Genomic DNA, 20343 nt, shown 5'->3' with positions numbered 1-20343 from the left:
TGTTGGACAATGAAAGGGTCGCTAATATATATGTGTCGATGTATATACATTGTTATATATCATCATTTTTAAATGTAGAGATCATATTAAAACAAATTATCTTAAATCTTTAGATTTATAGAGGATAAATCTACGTATAATTAGCCTTAGGTTTGTCTGATTTTGCTGACATAATTAAAATAGGGTACCCCATATTTTGGTTGAATGAACGAACAGTTTGTCCCAAATAAAAAATGGTGCACTTGAGAAAGGGGTCATTTTCAATCTTTGCTCCCTTTTCTCGAGCTGCAAGAAAATGCGGTGTGCTCTCTCCCCAGAAAATGCAGTGTTCACCCAGCAACGAGGGCCTGTTTTTTTCAGAGTTATGAAGAGGGATTCCGGTCTTGAGAAGAATAACTAATAAGAAATCACATCTCAAGCACAAACAAAATCGAAACATTGTTGACACAAACTGCGAGCGAGCAAAACATCACCGGGAAAAAAGGTATCGAGGATCAGAAGGTATCAGGGAAAAAAGTAATCTGCCAAACAAGCAGGCTACTTCTTAGCGTATGTGATGAGCATGGGGTTCTGCTGCGTGATCTTGAAGCCCTGAAGCCCTTGCATAGCCACCGTAGACTGCATCTCATCCCCATACTCCACGAAAGCAATCCCTGGCTTTGCTTCCACCATCCGCACCTCCTTGAATCCGGGATATTGACAGAACAGCATCTGCAGCATCATTGGCGTTGTCTCATGGGGGAGGTTCTGAACAAACAGAATATTATTGGGCAGGGCTGGTGTTTCCGGCAGCATGGACTTGGCCCCTCCACCGTAAGCCATTTGAGCCAGCTGAAAGGTTTCACAATGTAAATTATTACGTCACATATAGGAGAAGACACCACAACCATAGGTACTACTACTCCGAAGGAAGTGAAACCTAAACGTATTACGTCAATATAGGATCTAGTAGAGAACTCATGTATGTAATCTTACTTCCTGCAAACACATCACTCGAACCCTGATCACCATATTGCAAAAGGAGCAGCCTCAGCATGATGCCAAAGCGCACACACTATTGGCAACACTAAAATAAGTGTATCTAAATTAATTACAGCTAATTAATTACCAAACAAACTTCCTCACTACACATCACAAATCAGGCTAATCATGCAAATTCTAATATTTTGGTGGGGTGACATAATCACAAAGAATAGGCAAGAGCTGAAGAACTTTCAAAGGTACGTTGATAAAGTCCTTTGAGAGAAGACCATGTTTAATGCAACACTTGCAACTGTAATGCAAAGCTACTGGGTCCCATGACCTAGGATTTACATGAGGTAATATGCCATTGTAAAAAAGAAGAAAGTAGAGATATGAAACACAATGCTTACCGGTGGTACAGCTCCATAGGCACCAGAATAACCAGAATTTATCCCTGTCCCAGCTTGATTAGCATCATGGTGTTGCTCCCGCTTCTTTCTGTCTGCTGCATCACATGAAACCCAGATACATCGTCTTATAGATTACACACAATAGCAAACACAAAGAGGTGCAAATTACGAGGCCACAAAAACGAAAATATCCCCAAATTCAGTCACCAAATCAAATAATATATGATGATTGGCTGCACAAGGATCGAGAAATCAAGGGAAAGAAGATAATTTTAATTCTACCTCTCTCATCATGCCTCTTCCGTCTTTCTCGAGGGGTAAAAGTTCCATCAGCCTTTGAAATTATGTCTGACTTCGTCTTTGCATACTGAATTCTCTGATTTCTCAGAAAATAAGTTGGTCAATTGCAAACATGAGAAGCATTTGTTACAAGGGGCAAGGGTACTCTCAAAGTTCAATACTGAATTACAACTTTACAGAGATCACTTCATGCCACATAAATAAATAAGATGCTCCATCAGACTGTATATTAAACTAATGCCACAAAAGCTTTGCTTGCTCTGGAATATGTACTAATCAGCAATATATAAAAATATCTTATAAATGCGGGCTATGTTACAAACATGAAATTACAAAGAATTTGTTCAACATTTTGAACATGAATGATGTATGAAAATAAGGAAGATTCAAGGGGAATATCTGTGTCTACAAAGCTTCGTATATGTCTTGGAAATAACATATTAACCAAAATGTTCTTCACATGGTGCAAAATTGGACTGCTACAAGCAAAATTCCAAATACAATATAATTGAGTGTAGCAGTACTGCAGTAGTAAATTTCTGAGAGGCTACAGATCTCAGTTATCAAACTGATACGAGTGGCATCAAAATAACAAAGATCTGATGCAGATAAGCATTTGAAAAATAACAACACATTGGCAGATACCACAATTACAATCAACAAAAATAATTACATATTTTAGCCAAGGAATGGCAACCCTTTCCTTCCCTTTTTTATGAATGATGAAAGAGTGCTATCTCCAGTACAGAAGGAATTCCACATGTTCTCTTATTGATTGCTGATCTAAGAAGCAACCAAGCATTTATGGCTCTGCACTATTCATCTCGACGAATCTCATAAACCAGTACAAAAGGGGCAGCCATGTAAACAAGTACAATGCTAATGAATATGGGGCCCACAAAGCTTTGTTTGTCTACAAGATTATCCTACATGCACGGCTAATTTGAGGGTCCAAAACCATCAGCTCTAGAAATAATGAAATGATTATGAATGATGATCTCAGTATCAGGTTAAATTGCAACAGACTGAAAATATGAGTTTCCCTTAACCTTGGTTTAAAAAGCCCATCATAAGGTTGATAACAGAAAATTCACTTGTCACAGCTACAAACACTAGATGAGACTAAGTATACATGTTTTAAGTTTTATGTTACAATTATCTCATTATACCTCAGATGCTGGCTAAGGAGTCATTCAAGGAAGTGATAGCAAAGCACAATAATTTATCATAGATACTATACAGTTAAAAAATCCCTCTATAAATTTAAACAAAGAATCGTTGACCTTCACTGGCAGTAATACTAACTCATAAATATTAAATACTTTTCCTAACAAGATAAGCATCATTTGACACACACCTTTTTCCTCCACCTAATCATCATAACTTGCTTCCAAAGTAAACCACCTTAATCCAATATCATATATTCTTTCTTAGAAGTTGGTTTCATCACTCACCATTTAAATCGATATTGAAATCACTGGAACTAAATTTAATGCAGAAGATGTTACCACCTTGTCAAACAATATGGGTTAACCATACCAGAAATACCTCCAAATGTACTAAATATTTCGAATAACGAAAAAAATCATAAAGATGTAAAGATGTTTGGTCAATTCTTTCCTTGCCCTCCACCTAACCATCAAGTGTCAATCAGAAAAATAAATTTATGTAGCCTTAATCCTACATTCACAGCAAAATAGAAGGAAAATTATGATATGATTATTCTGTTGTCATAGGAGAAGAAATTATTCAAAACACAGAAACTAATATTGTTATTGAATTATTCAAATTCATTATACTTTTTCAATATCCCCATCGAACCCCACGAAAATATTAGGAGTCAGACTATCCTTCCTCTCCTCCCACATGAGCCTATATCCTTGCACCTCTCATTTCACTCCACTGCTTTTTATTTTGTTATTTACCCTTGCAAATTTCAACCTTTTTATTTTAGTGATGCAATTTAGAAAAATGAGATTGACAGAGACAAAGGCACTTTGCTAGCCAGTAATATGCTTTAAGACCTTAGCTACCACATGTACAAGGTATGAATTCATGAATATCCACTCGAGATGTCTTTACATCTAAAACCTTAAGTTCCATAAAGATGGTTTTCATTTATCAACTGTGTTGTACACAACAGCATCAACAAGAAGTCATTATATCCCAACAACAAGCCATAATGCCATCTGTGGTACTCTGGAATAAAAAAAGCTGATATTTTCATGAAACTATTTCTCATGGGAACTAGAAAAAAAAAAACACATTGACTCAGCAAGCATATCATGACTATAGCAGTTTCATTTTAATTATAGGTTATAATCCGTCGCATCCATCTACAACAACATGCCAATGTTAAACCTATGACCCCTCTCTAAAAGAGGTCTATGCTCACATTATAATTTTGCGAGGCATGATAACATGGTCCATCCATACTGTCACGGACAAAACTGTAAACGGGGTGTTTGATGTAATGCCCATGTATGTCCGTCCGTACCTTTTAGTTTTGATCATGCTTTGCACAGCATGTAAATGGCTGATAGTAGGCTTCGCAGCCCCATTTTCTTTGGTTTTGGTGGTAGTCTTAAGCTTGCAAACAAAGGTTGTGTCATATGGGCACTTGTAGGGATTTTGGTCTGTAGTGGACCATCTTGGACCCTTTGTTGTGCGACTGTTCAAAGCTTATAAAGTCTATAATTTGCATCGGCTATGAAGTGTTTGCTGAAATGATTGCCTGTGGATCCCGAGTAAAATGCTTTCTCTAACCTGTTTTCTCTTTTGTAGATCCTAAGGGACCATAAAAGGTTTCGAGGGGGGGGAGGGCTGACCTTTACGAATGGACACACAAGGGTGTCGCACGACTTAAGCAAAACCAGCTAAGTCCGTGATATATTGTATCAAAGCAGGACAAGCATACATAGAAACACTTGGCATGCAAATGTGGGGGACTTAATGGGGCTGCGTTGAGGGCAGCCAACACACGCGACCATTTAGGGGAAACGACATAGAGATGTAGGGAAAAGGAGTCGCTCAGAAGAGCGAGCATTTGAGATTGACATTCAGAGGAATGGCCAACCCTTCGCGTAAGAGGCACCACGAGGACAAGCAAGCTAGAAAGAATGTGTGTGCACAAAGGTTGGGATGGTTAAGTTCGAGCTACAACTCCACATTAGCAACCATACTTGATGGTGCTCAAAGCAAGCGAGGCGCTTGGTGATAAGACCGTGCAAAGTGGAATGGATTGTTCAATGACCGAAAGAGTTATGCAAAGCTCATAGAGATGAGTGGAATTGCTAACTCGAAGAATTCGATACTCATGCAAGGACTTGTATGCGAACGATGAAATGTTCGTGGCCATCCCAAGGCAACCGAAACTCGACGTCATAGAGCATTGAAACTTTCTCTTCGGCATGAGAAGGATACGTTCGTAGGAGGCTGATGTGTGCAGTGAGTTCAACATGTTGCTAGGCCTCAAGGGGTGCAACAGGGGCTGTATTGGTGAGGAGTCACAATCTAGCAAGTGCATTTGCAGGGATAAAACAATGCACAGTTTGTTCAGCAAGACGGAGTAGTCCAAGGGGATGGTGGTCTCCGAAACTTCCATAGGGAAGGATGCGAAGAGAGAAGTTGCTCCAATGCGACAAATACCTTAGAGGGATAAGTCTCGATTCTCCAAAGGGAGAATCATGTGCAATGGACTACACATGTTGAATAGGAGTACCTTAAGACAACAACCCCACAAAGCTCAACGGACCGAGCGAGTGGCGAGGAGTTATCGCATGATCTCGAATGAGGTAATGTATTGATGGATGCATTGTGAGATCAAGTAGGGGAGCGACCCAAGACAACACAAAATGAAATACACTTAGAGCTGATATGGAGATCGGACTCAACGGAGGGTTGATCCGTGCAATGGTGGGTGTGAGGGCCACCATCAACTCAATGCATATCGAGGAGTAGAGCAACTTGGGTGTAACTTGGTGAAGTACCCAAGCTGCATGAAGGAAGTCGGCATAGAAGATAAAATATGGAGCGAAGGCATGAAGCTTTCCTTAGATAGAGGTCAAGGACATGAACTCTTCTAGAGGTAAGAGCAGGATCATGTCATTCTATGGGTCCGTCATTCTGATGGAGCGGACTCATCCTGCATGGTGCCAAAGACGAAGGGAGCGTCGAGGTACGTGCACCTTATCTCGGAGAAGCATTTGACGGAGGAACCAAGGCAACTCAACTTGCGGAGGCGAAGTTAGGTTCGGAAGGCCTTGGCATGGGACAAGAGGACACAGAGGCGGGTACTCTTGAAGAATACGCCATAGTGCTGTCATTCAAGTTGCCATTAAGGAAGCGGTGCGTAGCGACGATTGTGCTGGTAGGGGCAGAGGCCCAAGATCCAAACAATGGTGCACTAATTTCAACGAAGTCAGTGGATTTCGAGAGCTACTAGGCGATAGACCGTCGTAGAGCTATGCTTCGTCTGGGTGTGACCCGAGAGCGGGTGAACGAAAGTTGATTGCTAATGGACCGAACATAATCGAAGGTGGAAGAGGTCTTGCGATGTGTTGGCAAAGGCCACATATGGAGGGATCACAATCTGAGTTCATCCCACAATGATCAGAATGCAATATAGATGTCACCAGGTGGCAACATGATACAACGGATCGTGGTGGAACAATTCGTGGCAATACGATACATATGAAACTAATCCCGCGAGGGACTAAATCATATAAAGGTATGATCGGGAGCCATTGAGAGCTCCACTTCAGTGAACAACATGACGGCAAGAAAGGCTATGGATTTAAGAAGTGAATGCTATGGTATCGTAGAGGCGAGTCTTTCGTGCGTGCATCGAATTTTGTATCAGATAAAAGTCTTGGTCATCAGCATATGGGGGCTATGTATCACCGAGGGAGAATATCGAATGCAAGTACTAGTGAGTCTTATGGGGGGGGGACTTGATCATGTAAAGGTATGATTGGAGTGGCTAGAGAGTTGGACTGCTCAAGAGCTCATATTTGATTAAGGGAGCCCGGCAAGTCAAAGGACAAGGCCGAGTAAACGAACATCGCTATCAATGAAGCTAAGGAGAACAGAATCGGTACGAACCCTACAACAAGATGGCGGTAGTTATGCATAGGAGATACATGCTATCTTTCCATCGACTAAGGGGAACTGCTCAGAGAACACAGAGGTGTTGAAGTAAGTGGTCGAAAGGGGCGAGAAAGCGACGACGAGTCCAGAAGAACTTAGCTACCCAAAACCAAGCATCGATTAAAATGGAGGTAGACTCGAAAGAAGGCCACAATGCCATAGAGGTAGATCTACCAATCGCGAAGAAAGGGACACAGATGCGAGGCGATGAATAATAGGGTCGTGGGCATGGCAACGCTATGGTACCGCAAAGACGGGGCTTCCGTGAAGTCATCGATCCCTTGTTCTCTTAGATGGAGAGTGCTTGGTCGTGAAAGGGGCCAAGGAGGTGGAGAATGTAAAGGCAAACTCCAAATAACAAGACAAGGCTAAAGAGCAAAGGCTAAGGAACTTCATAAGACCAATGTCAACGAGCTTATCATCAAGATAGCCGAAAGTGAAGGACTTCGGGTCGATGCAAGAGTGCTCAACCAAGAAACGAAGCATGCAGTACGCGGTGCTATACCTTTGCAACTCAGAGGAATAGGCGGCAAAAATAATGGAGATACGGTACAATCCCAGAGACAACCAAAACTATTAGAGACTTGCTCCAAGTTGGGATGAAAACTTCTTGCATTCCAAAAGTTCGATGACATTGAGAAGATGAATCACAGTAGCTAACTCGACACAAGGTATGTAAATACTTCAGGTGCTTCAAAAGTATGAGCAAAAAAGCGGCGAAGGCTAGTAACCAACTCGATGCATGGAGTACAACCCTCGAGGAAGCAAGCGAAGTCAAGTAACATTTGTCTTTTGAACTCTTAAGAGAATGAGTGAAACCGAGTACCTCAATTCTCTTATCTATCCAGCAGAGGAGCTCTGCACCGGTTCAAAGACTCTTTGAAGAAACCTAATGGAAGACAGTAGTTATCAAATTCTGACCAATAGTGATCAATGCTACTGAGAGTAGATTATCCGTTTCATTTCCCAACAGAATGTCAATCGAAAGCGGAAGTGATGCAAACCTACTTGGAAGTGACGACTAAGTGGAAGAAGAATCGATGGACAAATTTTACAGAGGAAGGACCCAAAAAATTTAAGGTCTGCGAAGCGATGCTCGTTAAAGCTCCAACAAGCATCCACCTAATTCAAGCGACATGAGGCATTTGAGGGACTAAAACATATTAAGGATGATCTTTTCCTTCATCCGAGAGATCCATAAGAAACAACAGGGATCAGCACAACTCAGCCGACCCCACACTAGAGCCAGAGTCATTGGCAAGTTAAAGCAGCATGGCGGATCAAAGTTCGACTACTCAACAACAATAGCGGAATCCAGTTGAGAATCAAGAGGCGCATTACAACTGGAGAAAAAGATTAAAAACTTAGCAAAGGCGAAGAGATGCAGCGTCTGCAAAGGCTTCGACGAGGACGTCGGAGGAATAAGTGGGGGAGAATGTCACGAACAAAACTGTAAACGGGGTGTTTGATGTAATGCTCATGTATGCCCATATCTTTCGGTTTTGTTCATGCTTTGCACAGCATATAAAGGACTGATAGTAGGCTTAGCAACCCCATTTTCTTTTGTTTTGGTGGTTGTCTTAGGCTTACAAACAAAGATTGTGTCATATGGGGATTTCAATCTGTAGTTAACAATTTTAGACCCTTTGTTGTATGACCGTTCAGAGCTTGTAAAGTTTGTTTATATTGAATATGAAGCGTTTGCTGAAATGATTACTTGTAAATATCGAGTGAAACACTTTCTCTAACCCATTTTTTCTTTTGTAGGTCCTAAGGGACTATAGGAGTTTTCGAGGAAACTGACCTTGGCAGATGGACACACAAGGGCACCGTACGACTTAGGCAAAACTAGCTAAGTGCATGATAATACAGTGCTTAAATATGTAGCTATTTAAAATCACAAAAGTTGAAGCATTAATTATAAAATGTTTATCACAATTAATTCAGGACATTGCAGAAAGCTTTCCCCAGGTGCAAATGACAAGAAATTCCTGACAGACATTCAAATTCACAGAAGTTCCATACAGGCAACTTGAGGCATTAAAAGCTTACCATAGGCTTATCATAAAAAGGAAATCCTTGCATTCGTTTAAGTGCCTCAGTTGCTGATGAAACATCCTCAAAGACTACCCACGCTTGCCCTTTGTGTTTCAATGTCTTAAAAGCAAGAACCTCCAATATCTTCCCAAACTGGGAGAAAACAGCATGCAGAGACTTCTTGAGTTCTAGAATGGAATAAGAAGTTGAATTAGCTCTTGTAACCAGCTATTATAATCAAACTAGAAAAAGAAAAAGGACAAGCAGATTTACAGCAGTAGCTTGCAAAATTATGATATGGGAAACATCAATTAATGCGAATTAGCATAACAACATTTGGTTGCTGGCTTCTCTTCAATGCTCGCTATGAACAATGGAAATACTACTCAAGAATCAGAAACAAACCAAGTGCTGCTATTTAATATTCAGTTAAAAGTAGTAAATTGTAACATAACGCCAAGTGAATTGTTGTACAAGTGAATTGTTGTACAAATGACGCCAAGTGAGAGATTTAACAGACAGAGGTGTGATAAGCATAAATCTATAAAGAACAAAGAGAAGAAGGATTTTGCCTCGCTATGATCGTAATTTGACTGACTGGACGGGAGCTAACCTAGCGTTAAAAGAGGAAGAGATCTTGATGAACAGGTTCAAGAAATCATACAGATTACTCGGAAATTCTAAGCGTCGTTTCCAAGGTTTGTGAGAAAGGGAGAGAGCGCAGCAAAAAACTCGAAAAAAGACGAAAATTAAAGATGTTAGGAAAACAAGAAGGCGTCAAGAACTCCAGTTAGGGTTGGCGGTAAATTAGGGTTAAGAGGACAATATAACACGCCTTAATGAGCATGCATCGCTAGTTCCAAGCACCAAAAGCAAGATAGAAAGATCCAAAGAACCCTACCGAAGCGCACGCATCCTTTCTAGGTTTTACAGTGCAAAAAAAGAATAGAAAACAACAACCCGTCAAGAACTCCAGGGAGGAAGAAACAAACAGAACGAAGAGACGTGGACAGGCAAGAACCCGAGAAAGAAAGAACGAAGAGAATGGGGCAAGCAAGAACTCATCGTCCTATGTTCATGCAACAGACCAAAAAAGGAACAGGAACGAAGAGCAGGAGGAAAACAAGAACTGGTGCTTCTAGGGTTCACGATAAATCACCGTCGAGCTTGATCTTCTCGTTGAGGTTGTTGATGTAGATGGTCATGTTGGGTGGAACCGTCGGAGTCTCCCCGCCTCCGCCGCCATCGGTGCTCATCTCTCTCGATTTCTCTCTCTCTCCCTCCGCACTCTAAGCGGGACACGTTTTGGGAGCCCAACTGGAGAAGCGGTGATCACCGAGTGAGTTAGTCGAACCGTTCCTTAGACCGCACGACTCCGAACAAAGATAGGTCGCCACGTGTGCTCCCGTCTCACACCGCGTTAGGGCGTTCGGTTTCCTCTAAAGATCGGTCACTTGTCGTCCGATCCGATGGTCATGTTATGATGATGAAATCGGAAGCGCACGATCCTGTGGAATCACCTTGTGCAAATTTTTATCCGACCCCTTTTGAAGTAAAGACATTAATTTGGCTCGTCAGCTACAAATGCAGTAAATTAAAATACCATTTAACTTGGACAAGCCAGCTAAATCCATGACACGTATCATGAATTGAATGGTTATTAATTACCATATATTCGTAATTATTAATTCTCAAAAAAACGAACGCCAAATTTTAAAATGAAGTATTTATTCCAAATGTGCTTTTTTGGTAGATAGAACCCAACATTACGGTATTACTATCCAACGAAGCCTCTATTTGCATGAGCTAATAACGAAGTTAATAGATCAATGGATTAAGATTAAGACATAATACCAAACTATTAATCCGAAACCAGCATTCACAGAGGCATATAATTAATACTAACAGGAATTGGCCTGCCGATTCTCCGGCACATTATCATCCTACCTCTTGCGTAACAAAGTGTCATTTGATCTTAAACAAACACGATTGAGTTCAATAAAGAAAAAGGTATAGAATGTATTTTGTTTTCACCTATCAGCGTAGCAATGAGAGGGTGACCGCAAAAAATGTAGTTGTCAGGTCCCAATTGACTGATTACTTCAGGTCATGTCAAAAGCATCGGCTGTTGCTTGGTCACCATTCATCTCAACAGCTTAAGAGACTCGGATCATCCTGAATCAGCATGACCCTTGAAAGCAGTCGTGTACAGGAGGAGTAGTGGCAAAAAAAGAAGAAAACATGTATTAGTTTGCTGTACAACTAGAAAGCGTCGGCTACTGGCGCAAGAACGAGACATAGGCTTCACTCTCCTAATGATTCAAGACTCAGTGGAATGTGTTTCAGGGCCAACCAGAATCAGCACCAAACAATGTAAAGCTCCGGTCAGCTCAAACCCACAAGATCCCGCCCGCCAGGCCGACTCATCCTCTAACATCGTCAATAGACGCATCAAACTTTTCCTCCTTTTGATGGCTGCTTGTTTGGAAGAAAGAACGAACAGCTGGATTAGTGTCTTTCAGTAAAGCAGGAAATTTAACTAGTATGTTAAGCATATAATAAACTTGTTATCATTTTTTCATATTTATACATAAATCATTGGTAAGACAACAGATCTTCTCCAAGTTGAAAAAGAAGGTTACCTTATTGGGTATCTTTGCCAATGCGTCAAAGCTTCCGGGTGTGGCTACTTTCAATATCTCGAATGAACATAGTAAGTTTTCATCTATGCTCAACAAAGCACCCACATTATCAAATTCCCCACAATAGTTTGGAGCTGAAAAAATTGTGACTAATCTTCGGTGAGCGAAGAACTCATATCCATCCTCCACCACCTACGAAATAACTATCAACTTGAGCAACATTTAACAAAGCGTAGGAAAAAAAATGGAACAGAAGGAGAAAGGACAGTGATTACTTGATGAGCTCGGCAAATAAGATCCAGATCATTCTTCTCCAAAAACTCGACAAGCTTATCTGCACCAAAAGTGACTGAAACTCCTCGATCACTCTCACCCCAGCCTTGTACATCAGAATCAGGATCGGACCAAAGCAAATCACAAAGAAGACCATAGTCTGGAATCTCAGTGGGCCTTGAGATATCTCGAATTTGGTCAATGTTCTCCAATTCTGGTGAAAGACCGCCATGCATGCACAAAATCTTTTCATCTATCAGTGCAGCCAAGGGCAAGCAATTAAAACAATCACAAAATGTCTTCCATAGTCGAATATTGAATCTCCTTTTACACTCATCATAAAATCCATAGACTCTATTGATTTTAGCATCTTCATGGTTGCCTCTTAGAAGAAAGACTTTGTCCGGGTACTTTATTTTATAAGCCAAAAGCAAGCATATGGTCTCCAAACTATATTTGCCTCTATCCACATAATCTCCAAGAAACAAATAAGACGAATGAGGAGGGAAACCGCCGATCTCAAAGAACCTCAAAAGGTCAATGTATTGCCCATGTATATCACCTGCAACAGAAAAGGCATATCAAAATGTTTCAAGATTCTCAAGCCAATTTATCACTCAAATGTGAAAAGCATGTTAGTAAAAACAAACAACTAAATTTCAAGCATCCATTTTAATCTTGATATGGGAAGATAACACATGGCAAGCTGTCAATACTCTGGCTCGCACATCATGTGGGTCCCTGGTCCACTAACTAGGTGATGTGATTGAGGAGGTGAACGGGCGTAACTAAAATCCTGTGATTCTTGGATTCGGTGAATTTATGATCGTAGGATAATCTTCCATGATATTTAACCATACCTTCGAGTCTTACGATCCCTCACCGTACTATAAAAGCCCTCAAGTAAGCTACCTACGAGGATTACAATTGACTTAATAAGTTTGACACTTAATCGAATTCTCTGAACTCACTTGCTAACTTAAGTATCAGATGGGCTTTGATGGGCATGCACCCAATGCAGTTTTGCAAAGTCATGATTTAGCATTTCGACATTCTTTGAATTGAGGACTCGTCTCGGTTCTGTCATCTCCTCACCTACCACCCATTCCACCCCCTCACCAGGTTCAACATCATATTCTTTCATAGGATCTGAGGACTCGTTATGACCGTTGAATCTATTATTCCCAAAGGGGAATTTGTCGTTGATGGGGTGATGTTGATGGGATCTTCGGGCAAAGCTAATCTAAGGTGGTCGAAGTCACCTGAGAAATTGCCAAGAGATACCCAAAGTTAAAGGAACTATATCCAAACTGGGTTAATCCCTTGGCGAAGCCCCGAGAGGCCTTGTACTCCATACAACAGGCCTCTTCTTCTTGGAGCAACCCATTGAGACCCTCCACGATACCTTGGAGATTGGCGAGCTTGATTTAGGCTGTCATTGCCACTTGAGCAAATCAGTCCCATTCCACTTATACTTCCTCTACGCCATGAGATCTATGGCTGATCCTATGGCTCCAACACCATATGCCTTGTTGCAATGGACTTCAACTCCATCTCATCCACCTTAAGCTAGAATTGAGTTGCCTCGTGCATGATTGTTATCTTATGTTCGAGTTAATTGCCTTATTCTGAAGGTCATTGCACTCCCTCAACAAGTGAGACACGACGACCAAGGCATCGAGGACTCAATTGATCAATGCTCCCACTATATGGTGGTTTAGACGCTTACCATGATGGTACCCTTATGGGCGTTAACGATGAGGTCCTTACTGGACCTCACATACAAACCTTTCACTAACCCCAAGTGTAGGACACCCCGGTTCCTTAAGGCGGCCACTCGTGGAACCTCCAAGAGTTGGTTGGTCGCAACCAACCCCCAATTGAGCTAGAAGGGGACCCTCTCCTGCTTCAGGCCAACTTGGTGCCAACTCGCAGCGAATGAGAATCGATCTATCAAGTAGACCTTGAACACGTTAAGAGGTGGGCCGCTCGAGTGGGCCGATGAGATTGAAGGTCTTAACCCCCCCAAACCATTACCACTGCCTCTCCCATCGAGATCTCCTCGAACGGGAGGATTCAACAACCCTCGAAGACTCCCCCCTCGTGGCAGAAAGGGGGATAGGACCTTCTATACACCCTAAAAAGGAAGGCTCCTTAATCCTCTAGCATTAGCTAGATAGAGGTGGTAGTGGTGAGTCCCTTCGGTGCTTGTGTATCATATTCAATGCCAAGGCTCGCCATTCCTCTTCAAGCATGTTGAGGTGCCCGATGCTCGGGCCTAGTGTGCTAGTCATAGGTGCCTTGCAAGCCAACCACGTGAGTGATGGCACGTGTGACATGCTACGCAGTCTTTTTGCTTATTATTATTATTGGCATTTTTTCACTTTATGGTGCATGCTGCATATATTGTAATGTCCATGGATCTGTGCAATGAGAATCAGATCGCGATAATGAGATTGATTCACTTTTAAACACAGATACTAAATAATCTCAATCGTAGGTTACTACTCCAAAGAGACATCGAGATAACCGGACAGACTAGTGTGCTATATACTCATCTATATGATAGAGGCGGTTGGTCTCATAGCTGCTCGTGTGGGGACACTAGGGATACAATACAAGTGCTCATTGAAGAATGAGTTCACTGATTGATCCACTCACGGAACGTTGGATGGTTGATAGTACTTCATTATCAAATAACGATTTCGTGGTCTCATTTGTGTGTTTGATCCTTAGACCTGAGACACCAAGGATGTCTAGTATGAGTACTTCGCTCTTTGATACTGGATTTATAGGTCTGGAGGTTTCAGATCTGACACAACCGATCGTCGGGGGTCGTAGCCAACGTTACGAAAGCAATTGAGTATCGATAGAGGATTATCCGCTCTCGGTGTCATGAGAAGCATATCCTATGTGTTCTTGCTCAAGCAAATCCCTGGCCAGGGTTATTCGGATTGAGAGAAAGAATTCTCCAAGAGAATTTGATTAAAGCGAACTCGAGTAGATTTTGTATGGGCCTGATAGCACCATGCTCGTTATACGGTCTCTGGAATATTAAATGGATGAGGGACTATAGATACACGGTAATTAAGGACAAATAGACCCAATAGATTGGATTCTCTTATATCGTTTGGGAACTACGACGTAGTGGCCTAGTACGTCCGTAGTCGATGAGTCGATTGAATTATTATAAGAAATGATAATTCACTGAGTTAAGAGTTCTAACAGGTATGACTCACAGCCAGCTCGATATTGGGCCTAGAGGATCACACATATGGTAGGTGTTGCAACAAGTAGAGGTTCGAATATGAGATATCCGCTGGAGACCCTATCTTATTGGATATCCAATAAGCCCTTGAATTATTGGATCTTGTGGATAAGATCCAATAAGAGCCAATGAGAGATTATTGGGTAGAGATCCACTAATCAAAGAGGCTTGGGTAGTTGGATAGAGATCCAGTACTCAATAAGACAGGATCCATTAGGGTTAAGTTGACAGGAACCTCTATAATAGGAGGGAACCAAAGGGGCATAGGCTAGACCCTTTTTGCCTGTCACCTCCTATTCTCCTCCCTCCCTCTCCTCCTTAGCCGACTGCCCCAGTTTGGGGTGTGTGGACAGTAAGAAGGGTCGGCCCCTTCTTGATTACGTGGTACATGTGGAGAGGATGATCGTGCAGCAATTTGAGAAGCGTCTTCGCCATATCTACCTTGTGGATCACCGGTAAAGAGGAGGATAATTGACCTTCTTCATCCTCTCCTATAGATCTAGAAGTTTTTAGGGATATACGATCTCCCTATGTAACACATCTTTCACATGCATATAATTTTCGATTTTGTAATTTTTCGCACACCAATCATCGCACGATGACGAGAACTTCTTTCTTTTGAGAAATATGGGATTTTTGTTTTATGTTCTTCCACTGCGTATGTGATGCTCTGTCTAAGTTTTTCGACATAATGAAGCCCTAATCTCAATAGGAGGATTCGGCTCTGCCTCATGCCTTCAGACACGTGCAACCCATTTGTCCCAACAAGAGGATTGGGAGGGTTAGAATGCTTCTTCCCATGCTTGGAAGCAACCTGAAGCATGTCTCTATGGAAATCCATGTTTGTAAAATACACAAAGAAGCAAAACCAATCATGAACTCGAAACCTCAAAGTATAAGAGGGGAAGGTAGCAAAGACTAACCCCGAGACACGAGACTAAGCTTTGTTTCAATAACCCACTATTCGCTCATCTGCTGGATTGCAGTGAACTTGAACAAGGAGTGAGCAACTCAACGGAATTGCTCCAAGTCGAACTTGTGCAACTTCGGAGGGGCAATAGCAAACTTTCGGACGGTCTAAGACATGCTAACGAGCCATCCATTCCTTGAAATGACATTAAAAAAACCTTCTTTTCCATCCCTTGTTGAAGCTCAGTGTCCCTTTGATGTTGCAGCTACTTCGGGCTAAAAGGAAGTATACTAAACCCTTGAAGCATATGTTGCAACATGATTACAACAGAAGACGTCAGGCAGTGTCGATCCTTTGGCATTCCCCAATAAAGGCCACAAGGTAACTTAAAGTGTTAGTTGCCACCCGAGCAGGCGAGGTCCTCCAATATTGAAAGACCCCGACAAAGAACGAATGAAGAGGAATCAAAGCTCAACCTCCAGTGCATTGGTTTATGTGTGGAAATAGTGGTTCAATGTATAGGGTCGATCACCACGCTGAGCAGTAATAAGCTCAAACTCGATCAAAATATGAAAAATCTCATTATTATCCTAAGTCCTCACAGCAAAGCGCAAGTCGAGTTTAAATGATCTTGTTAAAGATTGTGGGTACTTACTACTAGAGGGATTTTCCTCCAAAAGGGCAGCCTCCCTCAATAATAACTTCGACCCCTTCAAAGGAGGAAGAAGTTTCCTTGGCTGAAAACAAAGATGGTGACATAGCCAATAACTCGTTCAAGTCCCGAATGGATGTGGAGAAGAAGAGTTGGAGGACATCTCAATCCTTTTTCTAAGGAAGTTTTAAATCCTTGAGGAGTTCTTAAGCTCGAGAAGCCCGAATGCTCCGAAACCACTTAAAAGCATGAGAGGAGCAAATAAAGTCAGGATCCAATTTATAGGGGTTGAGTGACCCCTAAGCTTTCGTCGTTGGATCGTCGGGTGATCCCCTTAGGATCAAGGACGTGGTAGGACCCCATTGTAATCTTTCAGGATCCCTAACAATTCAGCTGACCGCCACGCAAAGCTTCTCGATTGTGCCACAATGTGAGATAGCAGGTAATTATTGCATCAAGCCAAGGATCAGATCTCCCATGATCCGACATAGTTGTTAATATGATGTGTCTGTGAGAAATCAAATTAATAGAGATAGCTCACATGCATCGATCATATTCATTGACGAAACCATCATGCAACTTGCCTCTACGAAACAAAAAATCTACATGATGCATAGTATAAGGAAGCACCAAAATGACTATCCCACTAAGGGAAGCGTACCCCGATGCCAACGTGACTGAATCTGCCTAAAGCGCTACCCCCGGACACAACCATGACCGCATCGGACTAAAGTGCCATCTTTGACAACAGGATAATCAAATCGGCATGAAGCGCCATTTTTGACGATAGTGCGATCAAATCAATCTGAACCGCTACCCCCACCACCAACACAACCAAATTGGCCTAAAGTGCCATCTTGGACGATAGCATGGTTGAATTGACCTGAAATGCTATCTTTGACACCAACACAATCTGATCAGCCTGAAGCGCTATCTTCGATGCCAACACAACCGAATCAACCTAGAGTGTTATCTCCGACACTAGCACAATTGAATCGGCCTGAAGTGCTACCTCCGATGCCAACACAATCAAATAGACTTGAAGCACTATCTTAGATGCCAACACAACTGAAGCAGCCTAAAGTACCATCTTCAATGCCAACAACACTGAATCAACCACAAAGCGTCACTTCGACAACCTAAATATAACTCAATTAACCACCAAGTCCTTTGTGTGAATAGCCTAAAAGAGTTACATCGTGCTTTGGCCCTACTTCATATGTCGAAGCATGATGGTGGCAAATGATATGGGTAGATAACACAAGTTGTCGACATTCTAGCTCACATGTATGTGGGTCCCTAGTCCATTAAGTAGGTGATGTGGTTGAGTAGGAAAATGAGCATAGCTACAATCCCGTGATTCCTAGATTCGATGAATTCATGGTCGAAAGATGCGCATTACCGCCCCCGATATTTAACCACATCTCGGGTCTCACGATCCCTCATCGTACTATAAAACCCCCATAAGTATGTCACTTATGAGGATTAGGATTGACTTTTATTAGGTTTAGCACTTGACCAAATCCTTCGAGCTCACTTGCTAACTTAAGCATTGGTTGGACTTTGTTGGGCACACCTCGACACAATTTTGCAAGATTTCAATTCGACATTTCGACGTTCTCAACACCGAATCCTCCTGTGATAGACTTAGGAAAGGGCGACGATTGGATCTGAAACACCTCCACGTCAGACAACCAAAATCTAGATTAACAAATCTAATCATTTTATTCACATAAATATTAAATAAATGTCAAAAGCATGCTACCAAATACAAGTAGCCAAAATACTAATATCCTTACGTGCATTTGATTGTACAATTTTGTAAAACTTTATATAAAAATTGGCATATTAAAGCTAAAGAGTGGTAAGGCATGCAAAAGATAATGCATTTTGCACAATTACATGAGTAAGACTACAAGATGCACTAGTTTTACGTTCATCTACTGAAGGACCAACTAATACGCATATAAGTAAATAAAACCACATATAAGTAAATAAGAGCTCCAGAAAGACATTTATGGTGGTGTAGATAGAAGATACAGAATGATCATAAATACTAAAATGAGGGAGGCAAAATCTTTTATCCAACAATGGTAAAGTAAGATTTGGTGGTCACGTAAATTACTATCATAATGGAACATATGTTGGTTGCTCTTGTCAACATAAAGGTCAGTGAGTCTGCATAAGTAATTTTCCACTAGTTTAATCGCCTCGCTCCACATTATTCCTTCCTTACTCTTTACCGATTAAATTCTGCTAAATTCCTTTCTACCAACTAACTTGATTAAGAAACCTTAGGAAGTTAGGTTTCCTCAAATATTACCTTAAGATCTCCCCCATCCTCTACAACCTTTCCTCACTTCTTTCTGGCTCCTGACTCAATCAAGCAGCAATTCCTAATTTGCAGAGTAGCTCCAACTAAATAACAAGTTCTAGTCCAAAACATAAGAAAGGCATAAGATGCATATCTGAAAGAACAACAATCATCGATCAACAGCACAGCGTGGGAGAGTTTAACAGTTGCAATTTTTTGGCTTTTAGTTAGTTTCCGAGAAGAACAGAAGAATCTGTTTTTCGTAAAAGGCAACTGCACCACATTAAATTGAAAATCGTCGATCGAGGGATGAGGAGGATCCGAACTTACCGCAGATTTTGATGGGGGCGTGCAGCTCGAGGAGGTTGGGCTGCGAGAGGAACACCTTCTTCGCCTCGACGCAGAGCTGCCGGATCTCCGCCTCGAAGAGCTTGACCTGCCGGCCACCGCCACCGAGCAGCCTCCTTATCACGTCATCGAGCACCGGGCCTTCCATGGCGCCCATCGAGGCCCTCGTCATCATCATCTTCGCTCCCCCTCGCCTCCCGATCCCAGCTCCCAGAGACTGCAGCGCGTCTCTCTTTGTCCTCTTGGCGAATCGAAGTCTCTCTCTCTCTCTCTCTCTCTCTCTCTCTCTCTCTCAATCCTCGGATAGGGGATTGAAGCGTGGGAAAAACACAGAGCACGAATGCTGCCAGGATTAGACGATTGGAACAAAGGAAAAGCCTCCGCGGAAGCGGAATTCAAAAGCGCGTCGATGTGAAATAGACGTCGGATTTAGAGCATGAAATCATCTCAGCCGTCGGACAAAGCGCGTGGCGCTGCTGCACTTGATAAGACACCTCGCTTAAACCGCCTTCAAAATTGTCTCCCTACCAGCCTTGGCGACTCATGCGGGTCCCTCAGTTCTGATTGGAGGGGTACGTGCGGCGGGTAACTGTTGAATAGGGTCTCAAATAACGAGCGGTTTATGGGCCATCAAATGCGACCCGACTCTTTCAACGTGGCCTGGCTTGGCCCAGTCCAACTAATTGATCAGGACCTACCATCGAGGTATATTGATGTGCTTGATGGGTTAAAAGGAAGTTGGAATGAAACATGTGTTATCGAACAATCTTGAAGCAACAGTCGAATAGCCCCACTAGGATTATGGTTGAGATGTAGTTGTTGACTAGTATGTGTTGTTCTGGTTGGGTTGGGTTGGGTTTGGTTGGGTTGTGGTGGGGGTTTCGTACCCTCTGCATGTTTAACTTAGAGTTCAAGGAAAGTCGCACACAATTTCTTTGCCAACGCATGTAAGGCGGTTGGGGTGGGATCATGACTTGATACATTTCCACCATACTTGAAGATTAGCACACAGAGAAACAAAACCTTAAGAAGTGAACAAGGCTTGTGCAACAAAAACAATCCTCCTAAGTAGCGATGA

The 20343-nt window shown here is 42.1% G+C and overlaps 2 protein-coding genes across 3 annotated transcripts; both read right to left on the bottom strand.

Annotated features, from left to right (window-relative positions):
* Nucleotides 1–383: 383 nt before the first annotated feature.
* LOC135626336 (U1 small nuclear ribonucleoprotein A-like) lies at nucleotides 384–10190 on the bottom strand. Of its 2 annotated transcripts, none has more exons than XM_065131563.1 (5): nucleotides 10018–10190; nucleotides 8874–9046; nucleotides 1656–1749; nucleotides 1374–1468; nucleotides 384–831 (listed from the first exon to the last, which is right to left on the bottom strand). In XM_065131563.1, the coding sequence occupies exons 1-5, from the start codon at nucleotides 10112–10114 to the stop codon at nucleotides 538–540; spliced, it is 753 nt and encodes a 250-aa protein (XP_064987635.1). In that variant the 5' UTR covers nucleotides 10115–10190; the 3' UTR covers nucleotides 384–537. The 2 variants fall into 2 exon arrangements, with proteins under 2 accessions (XP_064987635.1, XP_064987637.1); XM_065131565.1 differs by having other exon boundaries at nucleotides 1374–1465.
* Nucleotides 10191–10915: 725 nt separating this feature from the next.
* On the bottom strand, nucleotides 10916–19608 carry LOC103971445 (serine/threonine-protein phosphatase PP1). Its single transcript, XM_009385466.3, has 4 exons — nucleotides 19248–19608; nucleotides 11776–12335; nucleotides 11501–11692; nucleotides 10916–11333 (listed from the first exon to the last, which is right to left on the bottom strand). The coding sequence occupies exons 1-4, from the start codon at nucleotides 19441–19443 to the stop codon at nucleotides 11310–11312; spliced, it is 972 nt and encodes a 323-aa protein (XP_009383741.1). The 5' UTR covers nucleotides 19444–19608; the 3' UTR covers nucleotides 10916–11309.
* Nucleotides 19609–20343: the final 735 nt, after the last annotated feature.

This window comes from Musa acuminata, chromosome BXJ2-11 (genome assembly GCF_036884655.1).
Source record: "Musa acuminata AAA Group cultivar baxijiao chromosome BXJ2-11, Cavendish_Baxijiao_AAA, whole genome shotgun sequence".
In the NCBI taxonomy this organism is placed as follows: Eukaryota; Viridiplantae; Streptophyta; class Magnoliopsida; order Zingiberales; family Musaceae; genus Musa; species Musa acuminata.
This window is presented reverse-complemented; position numbering and strand designations above follow the sequence as displayed.

Bases quoted from the DNA above. Each gene is read 5' to 3' on its own strand.
- LOC135626336 (XM_065131563.1), bottom strand. From the start codon at position 10,114: ATGAGCACCGATGGCGGCGGAGGCGGGGAGACTCCGACGGTTCCACCC. The intron at 1,750-8,873 runs GTAAGCTTTTAA...CTGAGAAATCAG, and splicing joins CTTTTTATGATAAGCCTATG to AGAATTCAGTATGCAAAGAC. The intron at 1,469-1,655 runs GTAGAATTAAAA...CATGTGATGCAG, and splicing joins GAAGAGGCATGATGAGAGAG to CAGACAGAAAGAAGCGGGAG.
- LOC103971445 (XM_009385466.3), bottom strand. From the start codon at position 19,443: ATGATGATGACGAGGGCCTCGATGGGCGCCATGGAAGGCCCGGTGCTC. The intron at 12,336-19,247 runs GTAAGTTCGGAT...TTTCTGTTGCAG, and splicing joins CGCCCCCATCAAAATCTGCG to GTGATATACATGGGCAATAC. The intron at 11,334-11,500 runs GTAACCTTCTTT...CCAAACAAGCAG, and splicing joins TGGCAAAGATACCCAATAAG to CCATCAAAAGGAGGAAAAGT.